The sequence below is a fragment of the Ovis aries genome, chromosome 3 (genome assembly GCF_016772045.2).
Source record: "Ovis aries strain OAR_USU_Benz2616 breed Rambouillet chromosome 3, ARS-UI_Ramb_v3.0, whole genome shotgun sequence".
Lineage (NCBI taxonomy): Eukaryota > Metazoa > Chordata > Mammalia > Artiodactyla > Bovidae > Ovis > Ovis aries.
In genome coordinates, this window is record NC_056056.1 from 206,069,964 (window position 1) to 206,093,313 (window position 23,350).

The window sequence follows — 23,350 nt, forward strand, 5'->3', positions numbered from 1 at the left end:
ACAACTATCAATAAACTTAGGCATGGCTATCCCTCTATGAGCAGGGGCTGTGATTACAGGCTTTTGCAACAAAACTAAAGCATCACTTACCTAACAGGATAGCCCCCTGTTAACGTCAGGAGAGTTGGTGAAAGGCACAAAATAGTAAGACAGACAGATTATGGTTTGGGGGTAGATGCTCGAGCTGGTCTAGGGAGCCCCTTGAGTCCTTCAGTTCAGTCCTTCACTCCTCGGTCTCCCGAGGGAGTGAAGATGCAGAATGCCTTCCCGTACAGGTCTTAGAAACCCAGGTAGATAAGTGAACTCAGAGAGCCTCTATGCTCCAAGGGATCAGCCTGAAAAAGAGAGTAAGAGAGAGAAAGAAAAAAAAAAAAAAGACACAGGGTGACCAAGCTTCAGTGAGTGAGGCCTGTAACTTTATTTTCAAAAGGGACTTTTATACCTTGACTTGTACATAGAGGGAAATGAAAGATACAAGGTCATGCAGAATCAGCCCAAACACTCCAGCAGTTTTGCCCTTATTGAAGCCAGGATTTTTTCTGCATACCTTTCCCACAAATGATGTTGTGCACATTACCTTCTGGCCTTGGAGGCCTGTGGACATTTTATGACCCTCTTTTGATAAAGGCTGCTCAACCAGAAAACTTACTTTCCCTCAAAGTGTTTTTTCTTTATAGTTCTAATCTATGTCAGCCTCAGAAAATGCTAAACAGAGTTATATTTCTCACGGAGCAAAGGTACAGTGAGTTACAAGAAAGAACCAATTAGGTCATAGGTCTGATGTGGTTAATTTCAAGGCTACACTTGTTTTTCTTATATTCCATTTCTTACTTACATTCTGAGTTCACTCAGACTCACATCCATCAAGTCAGTGATGCCATCCAGCCATCTCATCTTTTGTTGTCCCCTTCTCCTCCTGCCCCCAATGCTTCCCAGCATCAAAGTCTTTCCCAGTGAGTCAACTCTTCACATGAGGTGGCCAAAGTACTGGAGTTTCAGCTTTAGTATCATTCCTTCCAAAGGAACCCCAGGGCTGATCTCCTTCAGAATGGACTGGTTGGACCTCCTTGCAGTCCAAGGGACTCTCAAGAGTCTTCTCCAACACCACAGTTCAAAAGCATCAATTCTTCAGCACTCAGCCTTCTTCACAGTCCAACTCTCACATCCATACATGACCACTGGAAAACCATAGCCTTGACTAGACGGAGTCTGCTTTTGAATATGCTATCTAGGTTGGTCATAACTTTTTCTTCCAAGGAGTAAGCATCTTTTAATTTCATGGCTTCAGTCACCATCTGCAGTGATTTTGGAGCCCCCAAAAATAAAGTCTGACACTGCTTCCACTGTTTCCCCATCTATTTCCCATAAAGTGATGGGACCGGATGCCATGATCTTTGTTTTCTGAATATTGAGCTTTAAGCCTCGCTTATCAGGTCTCTTCTGCATGACCTTGTCATGGGTGGGATGGCCCATGCTGGATCCTGGCATGAAACTAAGATCCTGGCAACTGATCTCATTACTTCATGGCAAATAGATGGGGAGAAGATGGAAACAGTGGCAAATTTTATTTCTTGGGCTCCAAAATCACTGCAGACAGTGACTGCAGCCATGAAATCAAAAGACATTTGTTCCTTGGAAGAAAAGCTGAGAAAGCTAGACAGCATATTAAAAAGCAGAGACATCACTTTGCCGACAAAGGTCTATATAGTGAAAGTTATGTTTTTTCCAGTAGTCATGTATAAATTATGTGAGTTGGATCATAATGAAGGGTGAACACCAAAGAATTGACGCTTTTGAATTGTGGTGCTGAAGAAGACTCTTGAGAGTCCCTTGGACAATGAAGAAATCAAACTAGTCAATCCTAAAGGAGATCAACCCTGAGTATTCATTGGAAAAACTGACGCTGAAGCTGATGCCCCAAACTTTGGCCACCTGAGGCAATGAAAAAGACTCTGATACTCTGAAAGATTGAGGGCAGCAGGAGAAGGGGGTGACTGAGGATGAGATGGCTGGATGGCATCACCAACTCAGTGGACATGAGTTTGAGCAAACTCAGAGAGACCGTGAAGAACAGGCAAGCCTGGCATGCTGCAGCCCATGGGATCACAAAGAGTTGGACACAACTTAGTGACTGAACAGCAACAACAAAGCCTTCAAATCCACAAATACAGTCTTCAGCTCCATTTATCTAGTTTTGTTTCATTTTTTCATTGGCAATTTAAAATTTTGGCATTCATATCCTGAAAATGTTTAAATTTTGTACACAAGTATTTCATTTCTTAGGAATGATTATAGATACTATTGTGTTTTTCACTTGTTTCCATGTTAACTATTAGTATATAAATTAATTTTTTGTGTCTTGGACTTGCATTCTGTAATCTTGCTGGGCTCACTCATTAATTCTAGGAGGCTTTTCTTTTTTATATTTGGGGGAGGCAGTGACATAATTATATTATATGACCGTGATTACTATTAGGAGTTTGCATAGTATAGTGAGAGTAAAGGAGAAGTCATTAAAATATTTTATTCAAAGGAGTGACCAGATCATACTTTGGATTGGAATAATCCCTCTGGTTATAAGATAAAGAATGAATCAAAATAAACTTAAAGAGGAAGAATGGGTAAGTCTCAAATGATATAGATGTGTTTCTGTGTAATTTTACAAGCTTGTTCCTACATGACATTTGAATGATTAATTCAATCAGCAGTGATTTCCACTGATGTGTTAGAAACTGATTCATTCTCTTCCTTGACTTTCTGCTAGTGCCAATAGGAAAGTGACAGTGGACTTGTCATCTCTTAGATGTTCCAGAATAATTGCTGTTCTTTTCAATTTTATTTCCATAGAGCAGTGATAGGAGAAAACTATTTATTGGTCTTCCCTCGTGGACCAGTGGTTAAGAATCTGCCTGCCAAGACAGGGGACACAGGTCTGATCCCTGGTCTGAGAGGATTCCATGCGCCTTGGGGAAACAAAGACTGTGTACCAAAATTATTGAGCCCTGGTGCCCTAGAGCCCACTTTCTGCAACAAGAGAAGCCACTGCAATGAGAAGCCCACACACCACAACTAGAGAGTAGCCCCCATACTGCAACTAGAGGGGAGCCTATCCTGTGAAACTAGTAATTGTATTTATTTTTCATGTGAAGAAACTCTGCTTTGAGTGGCTATATAATTTTAAAGTTCATAGCTAAAAAATGGAATGCATGCTTTAGACACATGGTTTGAAAACTAGTTTGTAAAAGAATACTAAGTCATTTAGGGTCACAATTTGACTGAAATATCTTTTGTAAGCTAATCACATCAAGTTTATCAATACAAAATCTATTCATTAATTTATTTTATCTTCCAGATTTCTGTGGAAATTTAGCTTTCTTTATAAAAAAAAAAAGTAGCAGAAACCAAGAAAATAGAATATAGAACTGAGCTAGATATAGTCTAGGCATCTAAGAAAACCTAAGGCAAAATGATTATAAGACAAGAAAAAAATAAAACAAAGACATAATCTCAAGTATGTATAAAAATATTGGTATACAATATATAAAAATAGATACAAAACTAAATATTGTCAAAAACTGCATAGAATTACAAAGCCTCGTGTTCTGCAGTCCCTGCCACACCAAACCAAGTCATTACAGTTGTGCCTGACTCTTTGCGACCCCATCAGGCTCCTCTGTCCATGGGATTCTCCAGGCGAGAATAATGGAGTGCGTTACCATTTTCTTCTCCAGTTCTGCAGTCCATGGGGTCACAAAAAGTCGGACATCACTGGGTGACTGCACAACAAGAAGAAACTGATAAGAAAAACATCATATGATATTGCCTATATATGGTATCTAAAGAACGGTACAAATGAACTGATCTACAAAATAGAAATAGAGTCACAGGTGTAGAAATCAAACTTATGGTTACCTGGTGGTAAAGGAGTGGAAAGGGATAAATTGGGAGATTGAGACTGACGTATACACACAACTCTCTACAAAAGAGATAATTGGTAAGGATGTACTATATTGCACAGGGAACATTACCCTATACTGTGTGAATTTCTATAGGGGAAATAGTCTATAAAAGAGTGCACACGTATACGTGCATAGCTAATTCACTCTGCTGTATACCTGAAATTAACAATTTTTATTAGAGTATAGTTGTAAATCAAAGATTTTACAAAAGAAGAAACCGAGAAATATACAAGTGAGATGGGAGAAATGGAAGTATTGGATTGACCAAAAAGTTCATTCTGGTTTTTCCATTCCATAAAATCTTATGGAAAAACTGGAACAAACTTTTTGGCCAACCCAATAACACAGAAAGAGAGAATGCATTATAAACTGCTATTTTGTCCTTTTTGGGACTCATCAGTACAGTGTACCTAATGCTGTAAAATTTAAAACATTTTGTTTCTTAAAACTCAATAATATGTAACAGTTCTGAGATTTGGGTATCACAGCCTTCATTAGTAGAAGTATTTAACTATTCGTGATTTAAGTGGGATAAAAGCAGGATGTTTTAAATCTAGTAAAAAATAAAAAAATTGATATTTATATACATTTATTTAGCACACTGTAAAACATGTAAAAACATGAACACTGAGAATAAGTGTAACAAGCTTTTTTTTTCAGTGTTTCTAATACTACTGTTTTAAAATACAAAATATAAAAGAAATGTTAGTCTTGGCAATTTTTTAATATAAATTTATTTATTTTAATTGGAGGTTACTTACTTTACAATATTGTATTGGTTTTACCATACATCAACATGAATCTGCCACAGGTATACATGGGTTCCAGTCTTGGTAATTTTTAAAAAATTTATTTGGCTGCATCACATGTTAGTCATGGCATGTGGGATCTCCAATTTTCCTTGCAACATGTGGAATCTTTTTTTTTTTTTTTTGCCAATTTCTGTGATTTTTTTTATTTTTATTTTTTGCTTTTTGTGGTAAAGTTCCCCCCCTCCCCCCACCGCCATTGGAGTATAATCCCACATGCCGCAACTAAAGATTCCATTTGCTGTACAGCTAATTCACTTTGTTGTACAGTATGTGGGAATCTTTAGTTGCAGCACATGGGATCTTCTAGTTGTGGCATGTGGAGCTAGTTCCCTGGCCAGGGGTCAAACCCAGACCCCTTGAATTGGGAACATGGAGTCTTAGCCACTGGACCACCAGGGAGTCCTTAGTCTCAGTGCTCTTGAAAATTTCCCTATATATTTGTAAATGATAGTAAGAGAATTTTGAATGAAATGGCAACCCACTCCAGTATTCTTGCCTGGAGAATCCAAGGGACAGAGGAGCCTAGTGGGCTGCTGTCTATGGGGTCACACAGAGTCGGACACGACTGAAGTGACTTAGCAGCAGAAGCAACTCATTTCAGTCGCTCAGTCGTGTCCGACTCTTTGAGACACCATGAATCGCAGTACGCCAGGCCTCCTTGTCCATCACCAACTTCCGGAGTTCACTCAGACTCACGTCCATCAAGTCAGTGATGCCACCCAGCCATCTCATCCTGTCGTCCCCTTCTCCTCCTGCCCCCAATCCCTCCCAGCATCAGAGCCATTTCCAATGAGTCAACCCTTCACATGAGGTGGCCAAAGTACTGGAGTTTCAGCTTTAGCATCATTCCTTCCAAAGAAATCCCAGGGCTGATCTCCTTCAGAATGGACTGGTTGGATCTCCTTGCAGTCCAAGGGACTCCCAAGAGTCTTCTCCAACCCCACAGTTCAAAAATATCAATTCTTCGGTGCTCAGCCTTCTTCACAGTCCAACTCTCACATCCATACATGACCACAAGAAAAACCATAGCCTTGACTAGACGGACCTTAGTTGGCAAAGTAATGTCTCTGCTTTTCAACATGCTATCTACGTTGGTCAGTTATAAATTTCTCATTATCATTTTGCATGGCTTCAGCTATCATAGTCATTTTTATAGTCCCATTTGTGCAAAGAAAAGTGCTGTCTGTCTAACAAAAGAGGAATTCATTCATATTTTGTTGTTCAGTCACTAAGTCATGTCCAAATTTTTGTGACCCCATGGACAGCAGCATGTCAGGCTTCTCTATCCATTCACAGTTATGAGGTTCAAATATTAGTATCAACTCATATTATTCAACCCCTGGAGGAGGACATGGAACCTACTCTAGAGTTCTTGCCTGGAGAATCCCATGGACAGAAGAGCCTGATGGGCTACTGCCCATAGGGTCACAAAGAGTCAGACACAACTGAAGTAACTTAGCATATACAATATTTAACACTTAGAATTCAGTTCAGTTCAGTTCACTTCAGTTGCTCTGTTGTGCCCAATTCTTTGCGACCCCATGAATCACAGTATGCTAGATCTCGCTGTCCATCACCAACTCCCAGAGTTCACTCAGACTCATGTCCATAGAGTCGGTGATGCCATCCAGCCATCTCATCCTCTGTCGTCCCCTTCTCTTCCTGTCCCCAGTTCCTCACAGCACCAGAGGCTTTTCCAATGAGTCAACTCTTCGCATGAGGTGGCCAAAGTATTGGAGTTTCAGCTTTAGCATCAGTCCTTCCAATAAACACCAGGGCTGATCTCCTTTAGAATGGATTGGTTGGATCTCCTTGCAGTCCAAGTGACTCTCAGGAGTCTTCTCCAACACCACAGTTCAAAAGCATCAATTCTTTGGCGTTCAGCTTTCTTCACAGTCCAACTCTCACATCCATACATGACCGCTGGAAAAACCATAGCCTTAACTAGATGGACCTTTGTTGGCAAACTCTGCTTTTTAACATGCTATCTAGGTTGATCATAACTTTCTTTCCAAGGAGTAAGCGTCTTTTAATTTCATGGCTGCAATCACCATCTGCAGTGATTTTGGAGCCCCCCAAAATAAAGTCTGACACTTAGAATTTTGCTCTTCCAAATCCCTATATCATTCAAGAATAGCTTACTTCTTTTTCTTTTTCTTTTTTTTTTTTAGAATAGCTTACTTCTTAACTGTTAGCAAATATTATAAATGAATTTTGATGATAAATTTTTGGCAGATGAGGCAATACAGTGGCAACTGTATATAGCAATCTATAATGCATCTCTTGGAAATGGTGTGTGAAATTCCCTAAAAAGGCCTTGAAGTATGTAAGGGTATGGAGACATTACTGTTTGTCTTGCTGCAAATCCATCTTCTCTGTATAGCTCTGTTGATACTAGCAGTAATTCCAAAGTTATTCAGGAAGGCATATTCCCCATTTCCTCTGACGACAAACCTAAAACCAAACACAAAAATATTAAAAAGCATAGGTTGGACATCTGCATTCTTTCTTCCTCATATTCTTCCACACCCCCACTCCAGGTATTTTTAATGTGAACCAGAGAAATGTGAAAATCTGTCTTCATATGGCTTCTTAGTACATATACACCATTTCTATACTTAATTCCCCTTATATTCTCAAACTCCCTACTTGAATATCAGAAGAAATTAAAGGATGCTTACTCCTTAGAAGAAAAGTTATGACCAACCTAGGCAGTATATTCAAGAGCAGAGACATTACTTTGCCAACTAAGGTCCGTCTAGTCAAGGCTATGGTTTTTCCTGTGGTCATGTATGAATGTGAGAGTTGGACTGTGAAGAAGGCTGAGCACCGAAGAATTGATGCTTTTGAACTGTGGTATTGGAGAGGACTCTTGAGAGTCCCTCGGACTGCAGGGAGATCCAACCAGTCCATTCTGAAGGATATCAACCCTGGGATTTCTTTGGAAGGAATGATGCTAAACCTGAAGCTCCAGTACTTTGGCCAACTCACACGAAGAGTTGACTCATTGGAAAAAACTCTGGTGCTGGGAGGGATTGGGGCCAGGAGGAGAAGTGGACGACCCAGGATGAGATGGCTGGATGACATCACAGACTCGATGGACGTGAGTCTGAGTGAACTCCAGGAGTTGGTGATGGACAGGGAGGCCTGACGTGCTGCAATTCATGGGGTCACAAAGAGTCAGACACGACTGAGCGACTGAACTGAACTGATCATCGCCCATCCCAAATCCAGTTATGCTATTGACTAGTAATTTAGTGCTCGCTGTTGTGGCCAAGTGAACTGCTGCCATGGTGGAGATTTAAAAAAAATTTCATATGTTGAAATATAGGGAAGTCATTCTGGCTTATACATGAGTTAACTTGAATTTTAGGCCATCTATAATACCCTGTTTGTGGCCTATCAAACATATATTGTAGTTTTGCTTTAATGACTAAAGAAAAGTGCACATTGACCAGAAGTAAAAAAGTGTCCATGTTAAAAATAAAGATTAAATGTCTCTCTTCTGGGGACACTAGTGCTGGTCCTCCTTCAGTGATAAGACTCCCTTCCCAGGTGCCAAGGCCATACTGACCCGCTTGTATATGCTGGTCAATTTTTTTCATTTGAAATCTTGAAGGAATGTGATCCTGACTTGTTTAATGTTCTCTCTTCTGACAAAATATAAAACTGGGCTAGAAACCCTGTTTCTCTGAAGCAGTTTCTCAGAGTGATCTGGGAGGTGGCCTTCCAGCCTAGTCCTCAGCTTGGCTCATATAAAACTCTTCCCTATTATTTTATTTTTGATCATTATTGATTATTTTCATTGGCCTTCAATGAAGATGACTTTCATTGTTCTTCTGACCTGTTCTATACCTGTGTGAAAATAAAATTATGTACTTACTAGTAAATTCTTACACAGGCTTTGCTTTGATTGAGGGAAGCAATTGCCCTTTTTCATTCTGTCTGTTCCAGTGTAATGGTTACAGTGAAGATCTCTTCACTGAAGTGTTCAGAACCAAAGGTGTGTTACTAAGTTTCTTCCAGGGATAAATTATCACAGGAGGGATTCCCTCTGGGTCCCTGACAACCTTCCTTTTAGTAATAAACATAGCAGCTGGCAGAGTGGACTGAGGGTCTGCAGATACCAATTCTTCCCTGGCTTTCCAAGACTGTAGGACCCTGGAGTGCCTCAGCTGTTCTCTCTACATTCTAAATATGGATTTCAGCACAGCTTAAGTCAGTGAGTGAATGCAGAACTATGTCTAATGTCATCCTCATGCTAAAGATTTCAATTGAAAACATGATATGCAAACTTTTCCCAAAGGCACTGCTAATAAACAGAAGAGCATACAAAGGATTTCTATTTCTTACACCTGAAACCTTCCATGATATTAAATTTACATTCCCATAAGTACAACTCACACCCATAACTACATATTCCTACAATAGAAGGCAGCCTAAAAACTTACGAGGCATCAAGTTTAGAGTTGTCTGTCCACTTCCAAGCATGATGTGATGGTTCTCCGATAAGGCCAATCCAATGGTCAAAAGGGCCTTTGTATCTTTGCAGGAAGTTCTATTATAAAACACAGAAAGCAAAAACACATGTCTCCTTCATTTTACCCTTGAGTCCTCTTCCCCCCAGCCTTCTCTCTTTGGATGACAGCCTGGTAAGGTTGAGAAGCTTAGACATTGAAGGGAGAAGACTAGTCCCCAGTTCTCAGCTTAAATCACTCAAATGTCTCTGACCCTAAATTACATTAAAGTGATCACACATCTCAATTTGACTGGTAAAGTCCCAGGTTATGCCTGTGGTTCCAACATAATATTGTCACTTTCACTCCCCAAAATGTCCCAACTTGGATGATAAATTACATGATCACCATACTTCTTTTTTACAATGGTAAGAATATATCTAATTTGAAGGTTAACTATGAGGATTACATGAGAGAGTGTGTCCAAATTGACTCACAGAGTTCCAGGCAGAGAACATACCCAAGAAATATCAGGCACTAATATGCACTCCAAGCCCGTAAGTCTGCCTGGAATGGGAGCCTTCCTCTTCTTTCAGCTGTCACCCTGTGCAGCCTATATCCTTCTCAGGGGCTAAGAATTTAACAAAGAACATGATCCAAAAATATTCCTTACCAACTCCTCCTCCGTTTCAAACTGAGCAAGAACAGCTCCCACTGAAGTACAGGATGTCTGACTGAATGTCCAATTTTCTGAGTCTTCAGAAAAATAAAAACACTTACTCCCAAATCCAATCCACCCTTCTGGGCAGGCGGCAAGCAGAACTTGTAAGTCTGTTGCTCTGCTTCTCACTAAAAGTTGGACAGACACAGTGAAGCATAACAAATAAATTTTCCCTTCCATTTTATCTATTTTTCCACTTACCATCCTGAGGTCAGTCTTTTTTTACATATGTATGTATTAATATATGCAAATATACATGTGTGTACATGTATATGTAGGTACAGTATAACTGAATTCCAAAATGAGGGGTTTGAAGAAGAGCATGCTAAAGAACAACTAGACTCTTGTACTTTCATGGCCTTGGCTAATAATCTTTTGCTCTTCTCAAAATCTGAACAGGGCCTATTTTCTATAGGTAGACAGACTCTTAGAAATGTTTTCCAAGCCCAAATTTGTCTGTTTTTTCCAAATGAACGGTTTTCCTTTTTATGTATTTTGGCACCATCAATTACATAATTTTCTCTCATTTTACTTCCAGGAACATATTCTCAAGTGCATTTCTAATGCCTCTTAGAATGTTATCAGCCTTAGTCATTTATAAAACACCAACTGTTAAACTCAATACTTGGAAATGTGTTTGCACTTCACTTCACTGCTTGCCAAAACAACAACTCTTTTCGGTTTCTGGGGAAATGGAATATTGAGATCTGTGATCACTTGCTGAGTACAAACTAGCGGCAGTTGCTTTTCCCAAGTGATTTTATTATATTGAGGATTTGCCTTAGAATAGAATGTTCCATGAAAACTATTATGTTAATAAATATACACAGTACATGATTCTCAATGTAGCAGTCAAAATATTATTCTACAATGGAATTCAGATCATGGCATTTCTCTCCTATAATTTCCCTCTTCCTGATACCCCCTACTGCACTCAGATTAAAAGCCACAGTTTTTACCTGACTCATTAGGCTGTGAGCTCCCTGACCCTCAGCCCATTACTCTTCCTCATTCTCACCTTGCTTCAGCTGTAGAAGCCTCCATGCTGTTCCTCAAACCTACCAGGAGATTCCTCCTTTCATTCTACTGCCATCTGGAATGCTTTCCCCACAAACCCAATGGCTTCTTCATCTCCTTCAAGTTTGCTGAAAAGTCGTTTTCTCAAGGAGGCTTGCCCTGGACACTTACATTCAACTCAATATGTTACCCTATATTATAACATCTGCATCTTCCTACTATTAATAGAATAGGAGTGTTTTGTTCACTGATACACCTCAAGCATTTCACACACCCTGGCACATAGTGGAGCTCAATAAATATTTATTGACAATGTGAATGTGCAAAGAACATGGTACGGTTTGGAGAACAGGTAACTCACCTGCCACAAGAGTGGAAAGTGTCACCACATTTAGAGCCACAAGGATAAAGATAATCAGGATGCAGCAGCAAAGCTTGGCAGGTGTAACAGGAGAGCCAATTGCTGGGCATTTCTTTCGGAGATCTTTACCTGTAAATACAAATGTCATAATCTCAATCTCACAGAGGTATTAGAAAGAAAAACTTAAATTTATCACAGAATCAACATGCAAAGTCCACTGTACCTCACCTCCCCTATTGCCAAACTCTCTCACGAAAGGTCCATGTCCAGGAGAGATGAGCACAGCCCAAAAGCGACTAGAGAGAAGAGAAACTGAAGCTTTTTCCCCTGGAGAGCTAATAAGAGAGTAAGAAATGAAAAGAGCAGAAATCAGAATGAAAATGAAACATATAAACAATCCAGATTTACCTCCTTAAAGAACAAATAGAAGTTCTGAGAAGAGCATTAGAAAATTAATCCCTATAATTCATCATATTAACAGAATAAGAGACGAGAAATGGATATGACCATGTCGGTAAGTATGACATAAAATATGGAAAAATGTAACAGTCATACAAAATAACAAAGCCCAACAAATTATGAACTGAACTTTCTCTTTCATAGAAATAGTGCAGCTAACATGATACTTCATGGTGAAAAAGTGAAGGCCTTCCTCCAAAGGTCAGGAACAAGGCAAGGATGCCTGTTCTCACCAATCCAATTTAACATTTTACTAGGGTTTCTATGAGTGCCAATAAGGCAAGAAAAGTAAATAAGGCAAAAGTTAAAAAGGCAAAGAGATTAGAAAGAAGTGAAAATGTTTCAAGAAGTCACATCCACTCTCCTCCCAGTAGAAATATTAATTTGAAAATTATCTGCACATTAAAATACCTTCCCCAGAGCCAGGTACACCCACCCCCTGCCTCATCCCAGCTCCTGTGTACTCTAGCAATTCCAGGCAGATAATGCAGCCTTCGACAGCTTCCACCCAGGGCTTCCTGTGGGCTCCTAGGAGCCCAGGCTCCTGTCTTCCCCCTGCACCTGCCAACTCCAGCAGCTCCAGGTGGGGCTCCTGTGACACTTGGCTCCTAGTGAACTCCTGGGGACCAAGCCCCCGAAACTCTTCCCTCAGGACTGGGCAGTCCAGCACAGAGAGAGACCCATTCCCCGTGGGAAAAGGGGAGGAAGACAGCACCTGCCTTCACTACACATCCCAGATCTGCCTTTCCCAGCCGTCTGACTCCTGCAGCCCTGTGTGACTCCCTGCAGACTCACCAACCAAGGCCCCCCTCTCCCAGGTGCCTACCAGCTCCAGTGACCCAAGTGAGTCCTGTGACACCAGGTTCCCAGCAGGCTTCTGGGAACTAGGCCTCCTTTCACCCCAGTGACTGCTGACTCTAGCAGCCCTAGGCAGCTCCTGTGACTTCCCTGCTGGCTGCCACCAATCAAGAAACCAATATAACTAGTCATTAGGGAAACAGAAAATACAGTGAGCTGCCGCAATATGTGCATCAGAGTGACAAGTTAAAATAACAAAACTAAGTGACAGGGAAGAAAAGATACAAATGGAATTCTCATGAACTGTTGGAAATATAACTATATAGCCACTTTGGAAAACAGCTTGGCAGTTAGGTGTGGTGAACATATCCTTACCATATGCCCTAGCAATGTAAGAATCCCTTGGTATCTATGCAAGAGGAATGAAAATTTCCATTTACACAAAAACCTAGACTTGAATATTTATATTAACTTTATTCATTATCAGGCTTCCCTCGTGGTTCAGCTGGTAAAGAATCCACCTGTAAATGTGGGAGACCTGAATTCAATCCCTGGCTTGGAAAGATCCCTTGGAGAAGGGAAAGGCTACCCACTCCAGTATTCTGGCCTGCAGAATTCAATGGACTGTGTAGCCCATGGGGTCACAAAGAGTCAGACACAACTGAGTGGCTATCGCTTTACCTTTTTATTCATCATCACCAAAACTGGCAACAATTCAAATATCCTTCAGCTGATAGAAAGACAAATAAATACCATTTGATACTAGGAGAAAAGAAAAACTTGACTTTATATTCACAGTTGCTCATTTCTTGTTTTTTTTTGGCTTGCTAAATTTTAGTGTGGCTCAGTCTCCCCTCAAAATTCCCAAACTCTGGCTTGCCTGAAAATGTAAACCAGCTCTAAAAAGAGAAGTGAGATGCATCATAGCTCATGTGTGACCATGAGTTCGTGTCCCCGGCACAAAGTGGGAAGTGCCAACTTCAGGATATCATCTACTCTTTACACTTCATGCTCTCTTCCCCCACAAGTGTCCAACCCACTTCTTGACCTATTTATAAAATGAGAACCTTTTTTAGAGCATTCTTCCTATTGCAGGAGTCCTTGTAAATAATCTCTCTCTTTCTTAACACTACGCTATTGATAACACAGTACAATATGGATGAATTTCAAATGCACGATGCTTAGTGAAAAAAGTCAGACCCCCTCGACATTCTTCTAAAGCAAGAGTATAAGAAAAGATAACAGATCAGTTTTTATTAAAAGGTGGACAGAGAGGAAAGCAATGTTTACAAAGGTGTGGGTGCGGGTGGAACTGTTCTTTATAATGATTGTGATGTGGCTACACAACTATATGTATTTGTCAAAACTAGAAGTGTATACCAAAAGAATGACTTTTTTAAAAAATTTATTTCTAATTGAAGGATAGTTGTTTTACAATGTTGTGCTGGTTTCTGCTATACAACAGCATGAATCAGCTATAATATACATATATCCCCTCCCTCTTGAGCCTCCTCCCACCCTCCCATCCCACCCCTCTAGATCATCACAGAGCCCTGACCAAAGTAAGACCCTGATGCTGGGAAAGATTGAAGGCAGAAGGAGAAGGGGATGACAGAGGTTGAGATGGTTGGATGGCATCACCGACTTGATGGACATGAGTTTGAGCTAGTTCTGGGAGTTGATGATGGACAAGGAACCCCCATGCTTCAATCCATGGGTTCACAGAGTCAGACAAGACTGAGTAACTGAGTTGAACTGGATATTCAAATATATAATTTAGTATCAGAAATTTTTTATAATTTTTCTCCATGGTATTTGCCATAAACTTATGAATTATTATTTGCTTTCAAGTTATATTGTTTCAAGTGTATTTTTTAGATGATTTTGATATTGTTGTCCATGGAGTAGAAAGAGCACAGGTGAGAAATTTAAGGAATCCTAGAAAGAGTTTTGTCTCTATCACCAACTGCTTGTGTGGACTTGAACACTTGAACAAGTTATTCAGTCTGTTAGTGTTTTCACTGGTCACTATTTTTCAAACCTTAGTAGCAGAATGAACAATGGTCTCAAAAGCTTCACAGTTATATTAAATTCTAAATACATAATTGTCCTCACAGCGATGAGCAAAGTCTTTCCTGAATTTATGATGACTAGTGCATGCGTTAGTGTTAGTAGGGTGGGGACAGGTTAGAAACATTACATTTATTTTTTCTTCCTCTTTCTTACTTTATTATCCCCCTTCTTTCTTACTTTAGAGAGATCAGTTCCGTTAATGTGCTCAATGCCTTGGCAACAAATCCGAGATAAATGCTTGTATTTCCATGAAACTTCCAAACCTTGGAATGACAGTCTAGCTGACTGTTCCACAAGAGAATCCAGTCTGCTGCTTATTCAAGATAAGGAAGAACTGGTAAATAATTAACTAAAATACCTTAATACAACTTAGCACTGACTTCTAGCCACATCAAGATCTTTGTGCTTTAGCCTTAAGGGTTCTATGCAGATGAAAATATCAACTTTGACTTCAAGAAGTTCACAATCTGAGAGACTAAATAGACATGAAAACAAAATAAATATAATGTAATGAATACAACAATATAAACATAAACATTTGTATATATTAATATATAAATGAACAAATAGAAATATCACAAATAAGGATTAATTAACTCCAACAGGGAGTCAGGAAAGGCCTCATAGAAGAGGTGATAGTTCAGAGGATGAGCATAAGAATGCAAACCAGCAACAGATAAACAGATTCAGTATTCAGTCATTTCTTCTGTTTCATTTACAGAGACTCATACAAAATCTGATAAACAAAGAAGAAATTCTGTTTTGGATTGGATTAAATTTTACATTATCAGAGAAGAACTGGAAGTGGATAAATGGATCCTTTTTAAACTCTAATATGTGAGTATTAGATAAGCTAATTTGAATATTCAATTTGCTTCCCACTAGCTATCCATTTTGCAGATGGTAGTGTATATATCTCCATGCTACTCTCTCAGTTTGTCCTACTCGCCTTCCCCTGGGTCTCCATTCCTGCCCTGTAAATGCATTCATCAGTACCATTTTTCTAGATTCCATACATATGCAATAATATATGAGATCCAACGAGTCCATCCTAAAGGAGACCACTCCTGGGTGTTCACTGGAAGGACTGATGCTGAGGCTGAAACTCCAATACATTGGCCACCTCATACAAAGAGTTGACTCATTGGAAAAAACCCTGATGCTGGGAGGGATTGGGGGCAGGAGGAGAAGGGGACGACAGATGATGAGATGGCTGGATGCCATCACTGACTCGATACACATGAGTTTGGGTCAACTCCAGGAGTTGGTGATGCACAAGGAGGCCTGACGTGCTGCAAGGAGGCCTGACGTGCTGCGATTCATGGGGTCACAAAGAAGTCGGACACGACTGAGTGACTGAACTGAACCGAATGATGCTTGCTTTTTAAATTTATTTATTTATATTAATTGGAGCATAATTACTGATCTACTGGTTTTAATTTTTAGTTTCATGTCCTAGAAAACTTATTTAACTTACAGGGACAGTTTAAATTTAAAAGAAAATAGATTTCACCTTCGCACTGCTCAAGTAGTTTCACCTACATGGCTTAGCTAGTAAAACATCAACATTTGGCAAGAACTTTTGCTTTCACTAAGCATTAAGCATGAGCCCTGTGTTTCAGGAACTACAATATCCTATTGTCCCAGATAAAAAGTTAAGCTCAGAGAGAGGGGAGAATGGAAGAAGAAAGAAGGAAATGCAAATTTTGAGCAGAAAATAGAAGTTCAGTAAAAGCTATAAAAAGTATCCTTTCTACTGGACTGAAGAGCAAACATGCATAAGCTATATTCTTTCTCTTCATCATCAAATTTAATATAAACTAAAAATGCTAAAGAATTTGCTGGTGGATAGATTTAGGTCCAATTCCTAGTTTCAAACTCTACATCTGCTTTTAAATTATCAAAGATTAAAATTTAAAAAAACAGAAATTAAATTACAGAGGATCTATACACCAATAGTCTCAGTTTTTGCAGGTAACTTTTTAAAAGTCAATAATTATTCATGATTTTATCAAACAAAGTCTCTTTAGAGAACAATAAGAAATTAATTCTCAGCTCCCAAGTTGCACTAGTAGTAAAGAACCCACCTGCCAATGCAGGAGACATTAGAGACCCGGGTTTGATTGCTGGGTCCAGAAGATCCCCTGGAGGAGGACATGGCAACCCACTCCAGGATTCTTGCCTTTAGATTCTCATAAACAGAAGAGACTGGTGTCCTCTTCTAGGGGATTTTCCAGACAAGAATACTGGAGTGGGTTGCCATTTCCTTCTCCATGGAATCTTCCTGACCCAGGGATCAAACTTAGGTTTCCCATATGCAGGCAGACTCTATACTATCTGAGCCACCAGGAAATCTCTTAATTTAACTAAAATGGTTATGTTTAAAAGATGCTCATTTCATTTTTATGATCACTTCTGAAAATTTCTGGTAAGACACATTATATAAACTACTTTGGTAATGTATTCTAAATAGGATGATATAAAGCTTAGCTGAAGATGTGCTATAATCAAAAGTCCAGAGAATGAAAAACAAGAGAGAGAACACAGAAGTACATCAGAGCCCATGAGACAGAGAGAGACATAAAGCAAGAGAGAGACACTGCATGCATGCTCAGTCACTTCAGTCATGTCTGACTCTTTGTGACCGCATGGTCTATAGACCGCCAGGCTCCACTGTCCATGAGATTCTCCAGGCAAGAATACTGGGGTGGGTTGCCATGCCCTACTCCAGAGGATCTTCCCCAACCAGTGATCAAACCTGCATCTCCTCAATTGTAGGAAGATTCTTTACCTACTGAACCACTTGGGAAAGCTGGAGAAAGCCAGAGGGAGAGACAAAGGGAAAGTCATTTGAACACATAAATGAGCCTCAATAGATTTCATCTGGAACACTTAATGATATCACTGAAAATCACATTTACCCTTAATTCCAAAAGGAAATTTTTCAGGACAGTTTTGTGCCCAAGGGTAAGAAAATATATATTTGTTTAGTTTTTTTTTTTTTAACAAAAAATTGTGACTTTTACTCATATTTCTTCCAGAAAATGTGACGACTCATTCAAAGCCCAGATCAAAAGTCACTTCACAAGTAAAGCCATCACCAATTCCCTAGGTTTTATTAAATATCTTGTAGTACAAATCACATCAAATTGTAGTAACTCATTTGTCTGTCCCTGAGGTAATGAAGCCCTGCAGGCAGAGTCTAAATACAATTTGTCTTTGCAGCTCTGTGTCTAACAAATAACAGATTCCAAATATATTATTACTAGTTTCAAACAGACTACAGCATAAGTGTCATGGTTAATTTTTTTTTAACATATACATGTGTTTATTCTTTTTCAAATTCTTTTCTCACTTAGGTTGTCACATAATATTGAGCAGAGTTCCCTGTGCTATATAGGAGGTATGGGTAACTTTTATTAGTTTATGCATTACAAAATTGTTGGTGTCTGTTTGCCATCACTCTGGGATATAATCATCTGTTATTTAACATCATAATGTGAGTTGCCAGAATGCAAGTAGCCAGCAACCTGGAGAAAATACGAAGACTAATTGAAAACAAAAGCCACAGACCATTTTTCTCTTAACCTCCTATAACATAATTCACTGTGCAGTAATATTTAAGTAACATATCCAGTACCAGAATAACTAACGTAACAATTACACACCTGCCCTCTCACCCACCTCTAGTCCCTCAAAACATCTCTTCTTCTATGGAGGTTAACTGTGAAGTACTGATACCTCTGAAGCACAATTGCTACTATGCTGTCAGTGATCAGTAGTATAAGAACTCCCCTCCCCAACTCCTGTTTTGTTTTGTCAAAGTTTATCAATTTTACCTTACCAGATCTCCTCTCCTCCATGTTCGCTCTATAGGTAGGGTCTGTCTCTAAGATTTTTAAAGACACCTCTGTCGTTGTCATGTTTCTGTTTGAAAAAAGGGATTTGGTGGTATCTTTCCTCAGCAGTTGCAAAGCAGGAAATGTGAATTGAAAGGAACTTCTGTTAACATTTGGCTGAAAAGGAAACTAGTAACCTCTCAGTTTAGACTCCACCTCTCATTGCAAAAGAGCCTCTTGATGAAAGTGAGTGAAAAAGCTGGCTTAAAATTCAACACTCAAAAATCTAAGATTATGGCATCCAGTCCCATTATTTCATGGCAAATAGATGGGGAAACAATGGAATCAGTGACAGTCTTTATTTTCTTGGCCTCCAAAATCATTGCAGATGGTGACTGCAGCCATGAAATTCAAAGATGCTTCCTCCTTGGAAGAAAAGCTATGACCAACCTAGACAGCATATTAAAACGCAGAGACATTACTTTGCCAACAAAGGTCCATCTAGTCAAAGCTATGTTTCTTCCAGTAGTCATGTATGGATGTGAGAGTTGGACTATAAAGAAAGCTGAGCACCAAAGAACTGATGCATTTGAACTGTGGTGTTGGATAAGACTCTTGAGAGTCCCTTGGATGGCAAGAAGATGATCACACCAGTCAATTCTAAAGCAAATCAGTCCTGAACATTCGTTGGAAGGACTGTTGCTGAAGCTACAATACTGTGGCCACCTGATGTGAAGAACTTACTCATTGGAAAAGACCCCAATGATGGGTCTTTTCAGAAAGCAAAAGGGGAAAGGGGTGCCAGAGGATCAGATGGTCAGATAGTATCACTGAGTCAATGAACATGAATCTGAGCAAACTCTGGAGGAAACTGGAGGACCGAGGAGCCTGGTGTGCTACAGTCCTCGAGGTTACAAAGAGTTGGACGTGACTTAGCAACTAGTCACTATGTCACTGGGTGTAGACCTTCCAAAAATGTACATGTTTTTGTTGTCCAGTCACTCAGTCATGTCCAACTCTTTGTGACCCCGTGGACTGCAACACACCAGGTTTCCCTGTCCTTCACCATCTCCTGGAGCTTGCTCAAACTCATGTCTGTTGAATCAGTGATGTCATCCAACCATCTCATCCTCTGTCATCCCCTTCTCCTCCTGCCTTCAATCTTTCCCAGAATCAGGGTCTTTTCCAATGACTGGACTCTTCACATCAGGTGGCCATATGTAGAGTCATCTCTTGTGCTTTCGGAAATGTACATGAGGCAGGAGCTAAATGGACCTGGGGCTGTACAGCTGGACTTTGTCCCCTGTGGATAGATACCCCAAGATAAAGAGGAGGAGGAGCTGAGCCCTGCCCAGATATGAGATAGTACTTTTCTCATTCTCAAGGTTCAGAGGACCTTTCCAAGAATACACCTGCAGCAAGGCTCTTTGTAGATCAAAAAGGGAGTAATGTCAACCTGTCCACAGGCCTCTTCACTAGAATCCATCTTGGCTAAGAAATGTGGGTACACACATGGAAGGACACTGATATATACCAAATATGGACTCAGAATCAGCCAAAGCAGGATGTTAGGCCACAGGAAACCCAGAAGAAAATTGCATAAAAGTGATTCAAACTACAAGGACCCGATGCTCTGGACTTGCCAGTGTGTGCCTATGCACGTGTACCCTTTTCCCTCCTAATAAATCTTTCACTTGTTTCACTAGTTTTTGTTTCTCTGTGGAAATTCATTTTCTGGAAACGAATCCTAATGGCCAGGATTCAACACTTGGCCAGACTCCAATCTCTGGCCAGAAACCAAAGTCCTATTTCAAGTCCCTGCAGGTTGAGGTCACCTAAGCTCAGATATGTCTTCACAAAAACCTTTGTCTTTCTCTGTTCGTGAAAAAAAAAAACAACAACAACAAGGAGACCTTAGAGGTAGCACAACCTCAAGATAAAAGAAACTTATGTCCCTGAATTTCCATGTGGAAGAAAGCTGCGTTCTAACTAGAAACACCTATATTTCACAGCTACATGAGTGTTAAGTAAATATACACTGTGCTATCAACAAAATTTAGGTTATCTATTATAGCAGCTGTGTAATATATCTAGTCAGAGTGGCAGCCTCATTTTTTCCATAGTTTTTTGCATTACTAATCACGTCTTATCCAGTCACCAAATATCTGCAGATTGTTACTACTATGGTAGGTGCTGAGAAACAAAAGCTCTGCAAATTCTGATGAAGAGGATGAAGCAGGCACCTGGGTCTTGTGTGGGAGAGGTCTGGATGGATTTTCCAGAATAGCTGAGGCAAGGTTAGTATCTTCTCTGGTGTCTAGTGAAGACAGGAACATTTTAAAAGATCACGGTTTATAGTACCACCGAAAATCTGACAGAGCTAAGAGCAATGACAAATTGAAATTATAATAGTGATCATTATAATTATAATGAAGTGGTCAGCATACAAAAATGGAGTTGGAAGGCATGGGTCCAATTTCAGAATTAAAGGACTAGAACTTCTTTGTATCTTTGTATTGTGCCATAAAAAAGGACAGAGCAACACCTGCCGATTTCTGTGGCCTCATGGTACCCCGAGAAATCTTGTTGTCTCCCTAAAGATCTCCCTCCCTCCCTTTCCTGTGTTCATGGAACAAGTCCTTGCTTAACACACTTCACTTCTCATCAACTGAAGTTTTAATGCTTGAGAAACAAGTTCTGTAATGAACCCATGGCTTCTCTCATTTAGAAAAATAAATAAACTTCCTCCTTTTTTTTAAGTGTGTCAGTCACAACTCAGAGCTTCCTGCATCTGTGTCTCCAAGCTGGGGCTCTAACAATCCAGCCAAAAAAATGCCTCTTATTCTCAATCAGGTCTTTGTTCCTGAAATTTCAGTTACTAAAAGCAATGCATTATGAAAATGGCGACATACTTAACCTGCATGACACCAGGAAGGGAACTTTTTTTTTTTTAACACACCCTTATTCTGTCCCGGGAAGCTTAAGGCTCTTCAGTCAAAGCGGAAAGACAAGTCTCCCCAAGAACACTGGGACCTTCGTGTTTCTGGAAAAGAGCATAATTCAGGCCAGCTCCAAAGGGATCTCAACTTTTCAATTAAGATACAATCATGGGAGCTAGGCAGACAGAGACATAAAAAGGGGAAAGACTGAACCAGGTCCCTAAGAACACCTGCTGCCCCCTCTCAGCCTTTCAAAGCCCTTAATCCCTAGACCACAGAGCTCACCCTAAGGAATCTCCCAGTCACCCACTAAAGTTGTGCAAACGCCTATGAAGAGGGAAGCTTAGGTGCACAGCCATCTGGAGAGAAATCAAGTCAAATATTTTTCAAATCACGCAACCAGGCCAGATGTTCACCCCGTATTGGGACAGCCCTGGAGAGTGCAACCTACTTGAGACCAAGAAGGCAGTTTCTTCTTTCTCTTCTCCTCTCGGTAGCGGTTTCTTTTTCACTATGGCTTTGCTCTGGACCAGAGGTGGCCAAACAGGGGGATGCGGCGTCTCAGGGCTGCGACCGCCACCCTCTCCCGGCACCTCTAGCTTCCCTGTGGGGTGACCACATCCCTCTCCATCCGCGGCTGTCTCCCACATTCAGGTTACAACCGTCTGCCAAGGTCTAAGAGAGACACCGGATGCAGGGCGTGGGAAATTACGCCCATAGAGCGGATGGTACTAGATAATGCTCCCTCCCCACCACCCTCCACCTTCCGTGCTCCGCCCTAGATGTTAGGCCCCACTTCCTGTGTTTCATTTCTCAGGATGCTGAGGCAGAAAAGAAAGTCAGAACACTTGTAAACAGTATGCCTGCCGTTGAAAGGTCTTTGGCTCCTTTCCAACCTACCAAACACCTGATGGGGACCTGGTGGACTAACGGGGGATCTAAGAGGACAGCCCTCTGCTCAGGCTGTCTGCCAGGCTGGGTCCCTTCCTAGCAGGAGAAAGTCTGCATGAAGCTCCACAGCCTGCGAGTCTCCCTGGCCTAGCAGAGATGGGGACAAGGCTCTGTCTGTCTCTCTGAGGTTCAACCTGTGGTAACCAAGACCCCTGAGAATAGAAACCCTGTTGTATGTAGTCACCCACACACAAACCTCCTCTAAAAGGTGTTGATTTGTGGCTTGTTAGCACCACTGTTCTCAGGGGATCATACACAGACCAAAACCCCAGGCTAATATGTTCTGAGGCTACAAAATGAGGAAAGGTTATAAAGGCCAAAAACTACAAGGTCATATAAATTGTTAGGAACTAGGACTAGAGTTGGGAAGAAATAGGAATGCTTGTTTAAACAGGAGTTGTTTGGCGTTCAAAACGGTGACACATTTGCAGGTGTAGGAGGGAGGCACTTTGAAACTGTGTTTGCACCTGGCACTGCCTGCAGATACTATTTTGAACATGTCTGGGGATGGTCTTGAGTTTGATAGAATTCAGAAAGTTTAAGTTCTCAGTGATGCATCTGCAAGTTCTCAGATGCAAGACTGCATCTGAAACTACCTCCACCTAAGGCCATCTGGCTCCATTTTGTATGTGTGAACTATAGTTACTCCATTTTTATTTTCGAAAGATCTTAAATACATAATCAGGCTTCCCTGGTGGCTCTGTGATGAAGAACCTTCCTGACAATGCAGGAGAAGCAGGTTCAATCCTCAGTCCAGGAAGATCCTTTGGTGAAGAAAATGGCAACCCAGTCCAATATTCTTGCTGGCGAAATCCCATGGACAGAGGAGCCTGGTGGGCTAAAGTCCATGGGGTCGCAAAAGAATTGGACAGAACTTAGCGACTAAACAACTCCAGTACTTTGGCCACCTCATGTGAAGAGTTGACATGAGTCTGAGTGAACTCAGGGAGATGGTGATGGACAG

The 23,350-nt window shown here is 40.6% G+C and overlaps 1 protein-coding gene across 7 annotated transcripts; it reads right to left on the bottom strand.

Moving 5' to 3' along the window:
* Window positions 1-394: 394 nt before the first annotated feature.
* On the bottom strand, window positions 395-22,087 carry CLEC2D (C-type lectin domain family 2 member D). 7 transcript variants are annotated; one of them, XM_004006887.6, is made up of 6 exons: window positions 21,887-22,087; window positions 11,328-11,456; window positions 9,902-10,077; window positions 9,223-9,329; window positions 7,119-7,225; window positions 395-3,776 (listed from the first exon to the last, which is right to left on the bottom strand). In XM_004006887.6, exons 1-6 carry the CDS (start codon window positions 22,083-22,085, stop codon window positions 3,766-3,768), a joined length of 729 nt encoding a protein of 242 aa, XP_004006936.2. In that variant the 5' UTR covers window positions 22,086-22,087; the 3' UTR covers window positions 395-3,765. The 7 variants fall into 7 exon arrangements, with proteins under 7 accessions (XP_004006936.2, XP_042103497.1, XP_004006937.1 ...); XM_042247563.2 differs by having other exon boundaries at window positions 395-3,794; XM_004006888.6 differs by lacking the exon at window positions 21,887-22,087 and adding an exon at window positions 18,502-18,643.
* Window positions 22,088-23,350: the final 1,263 nt, after the last annotated feature.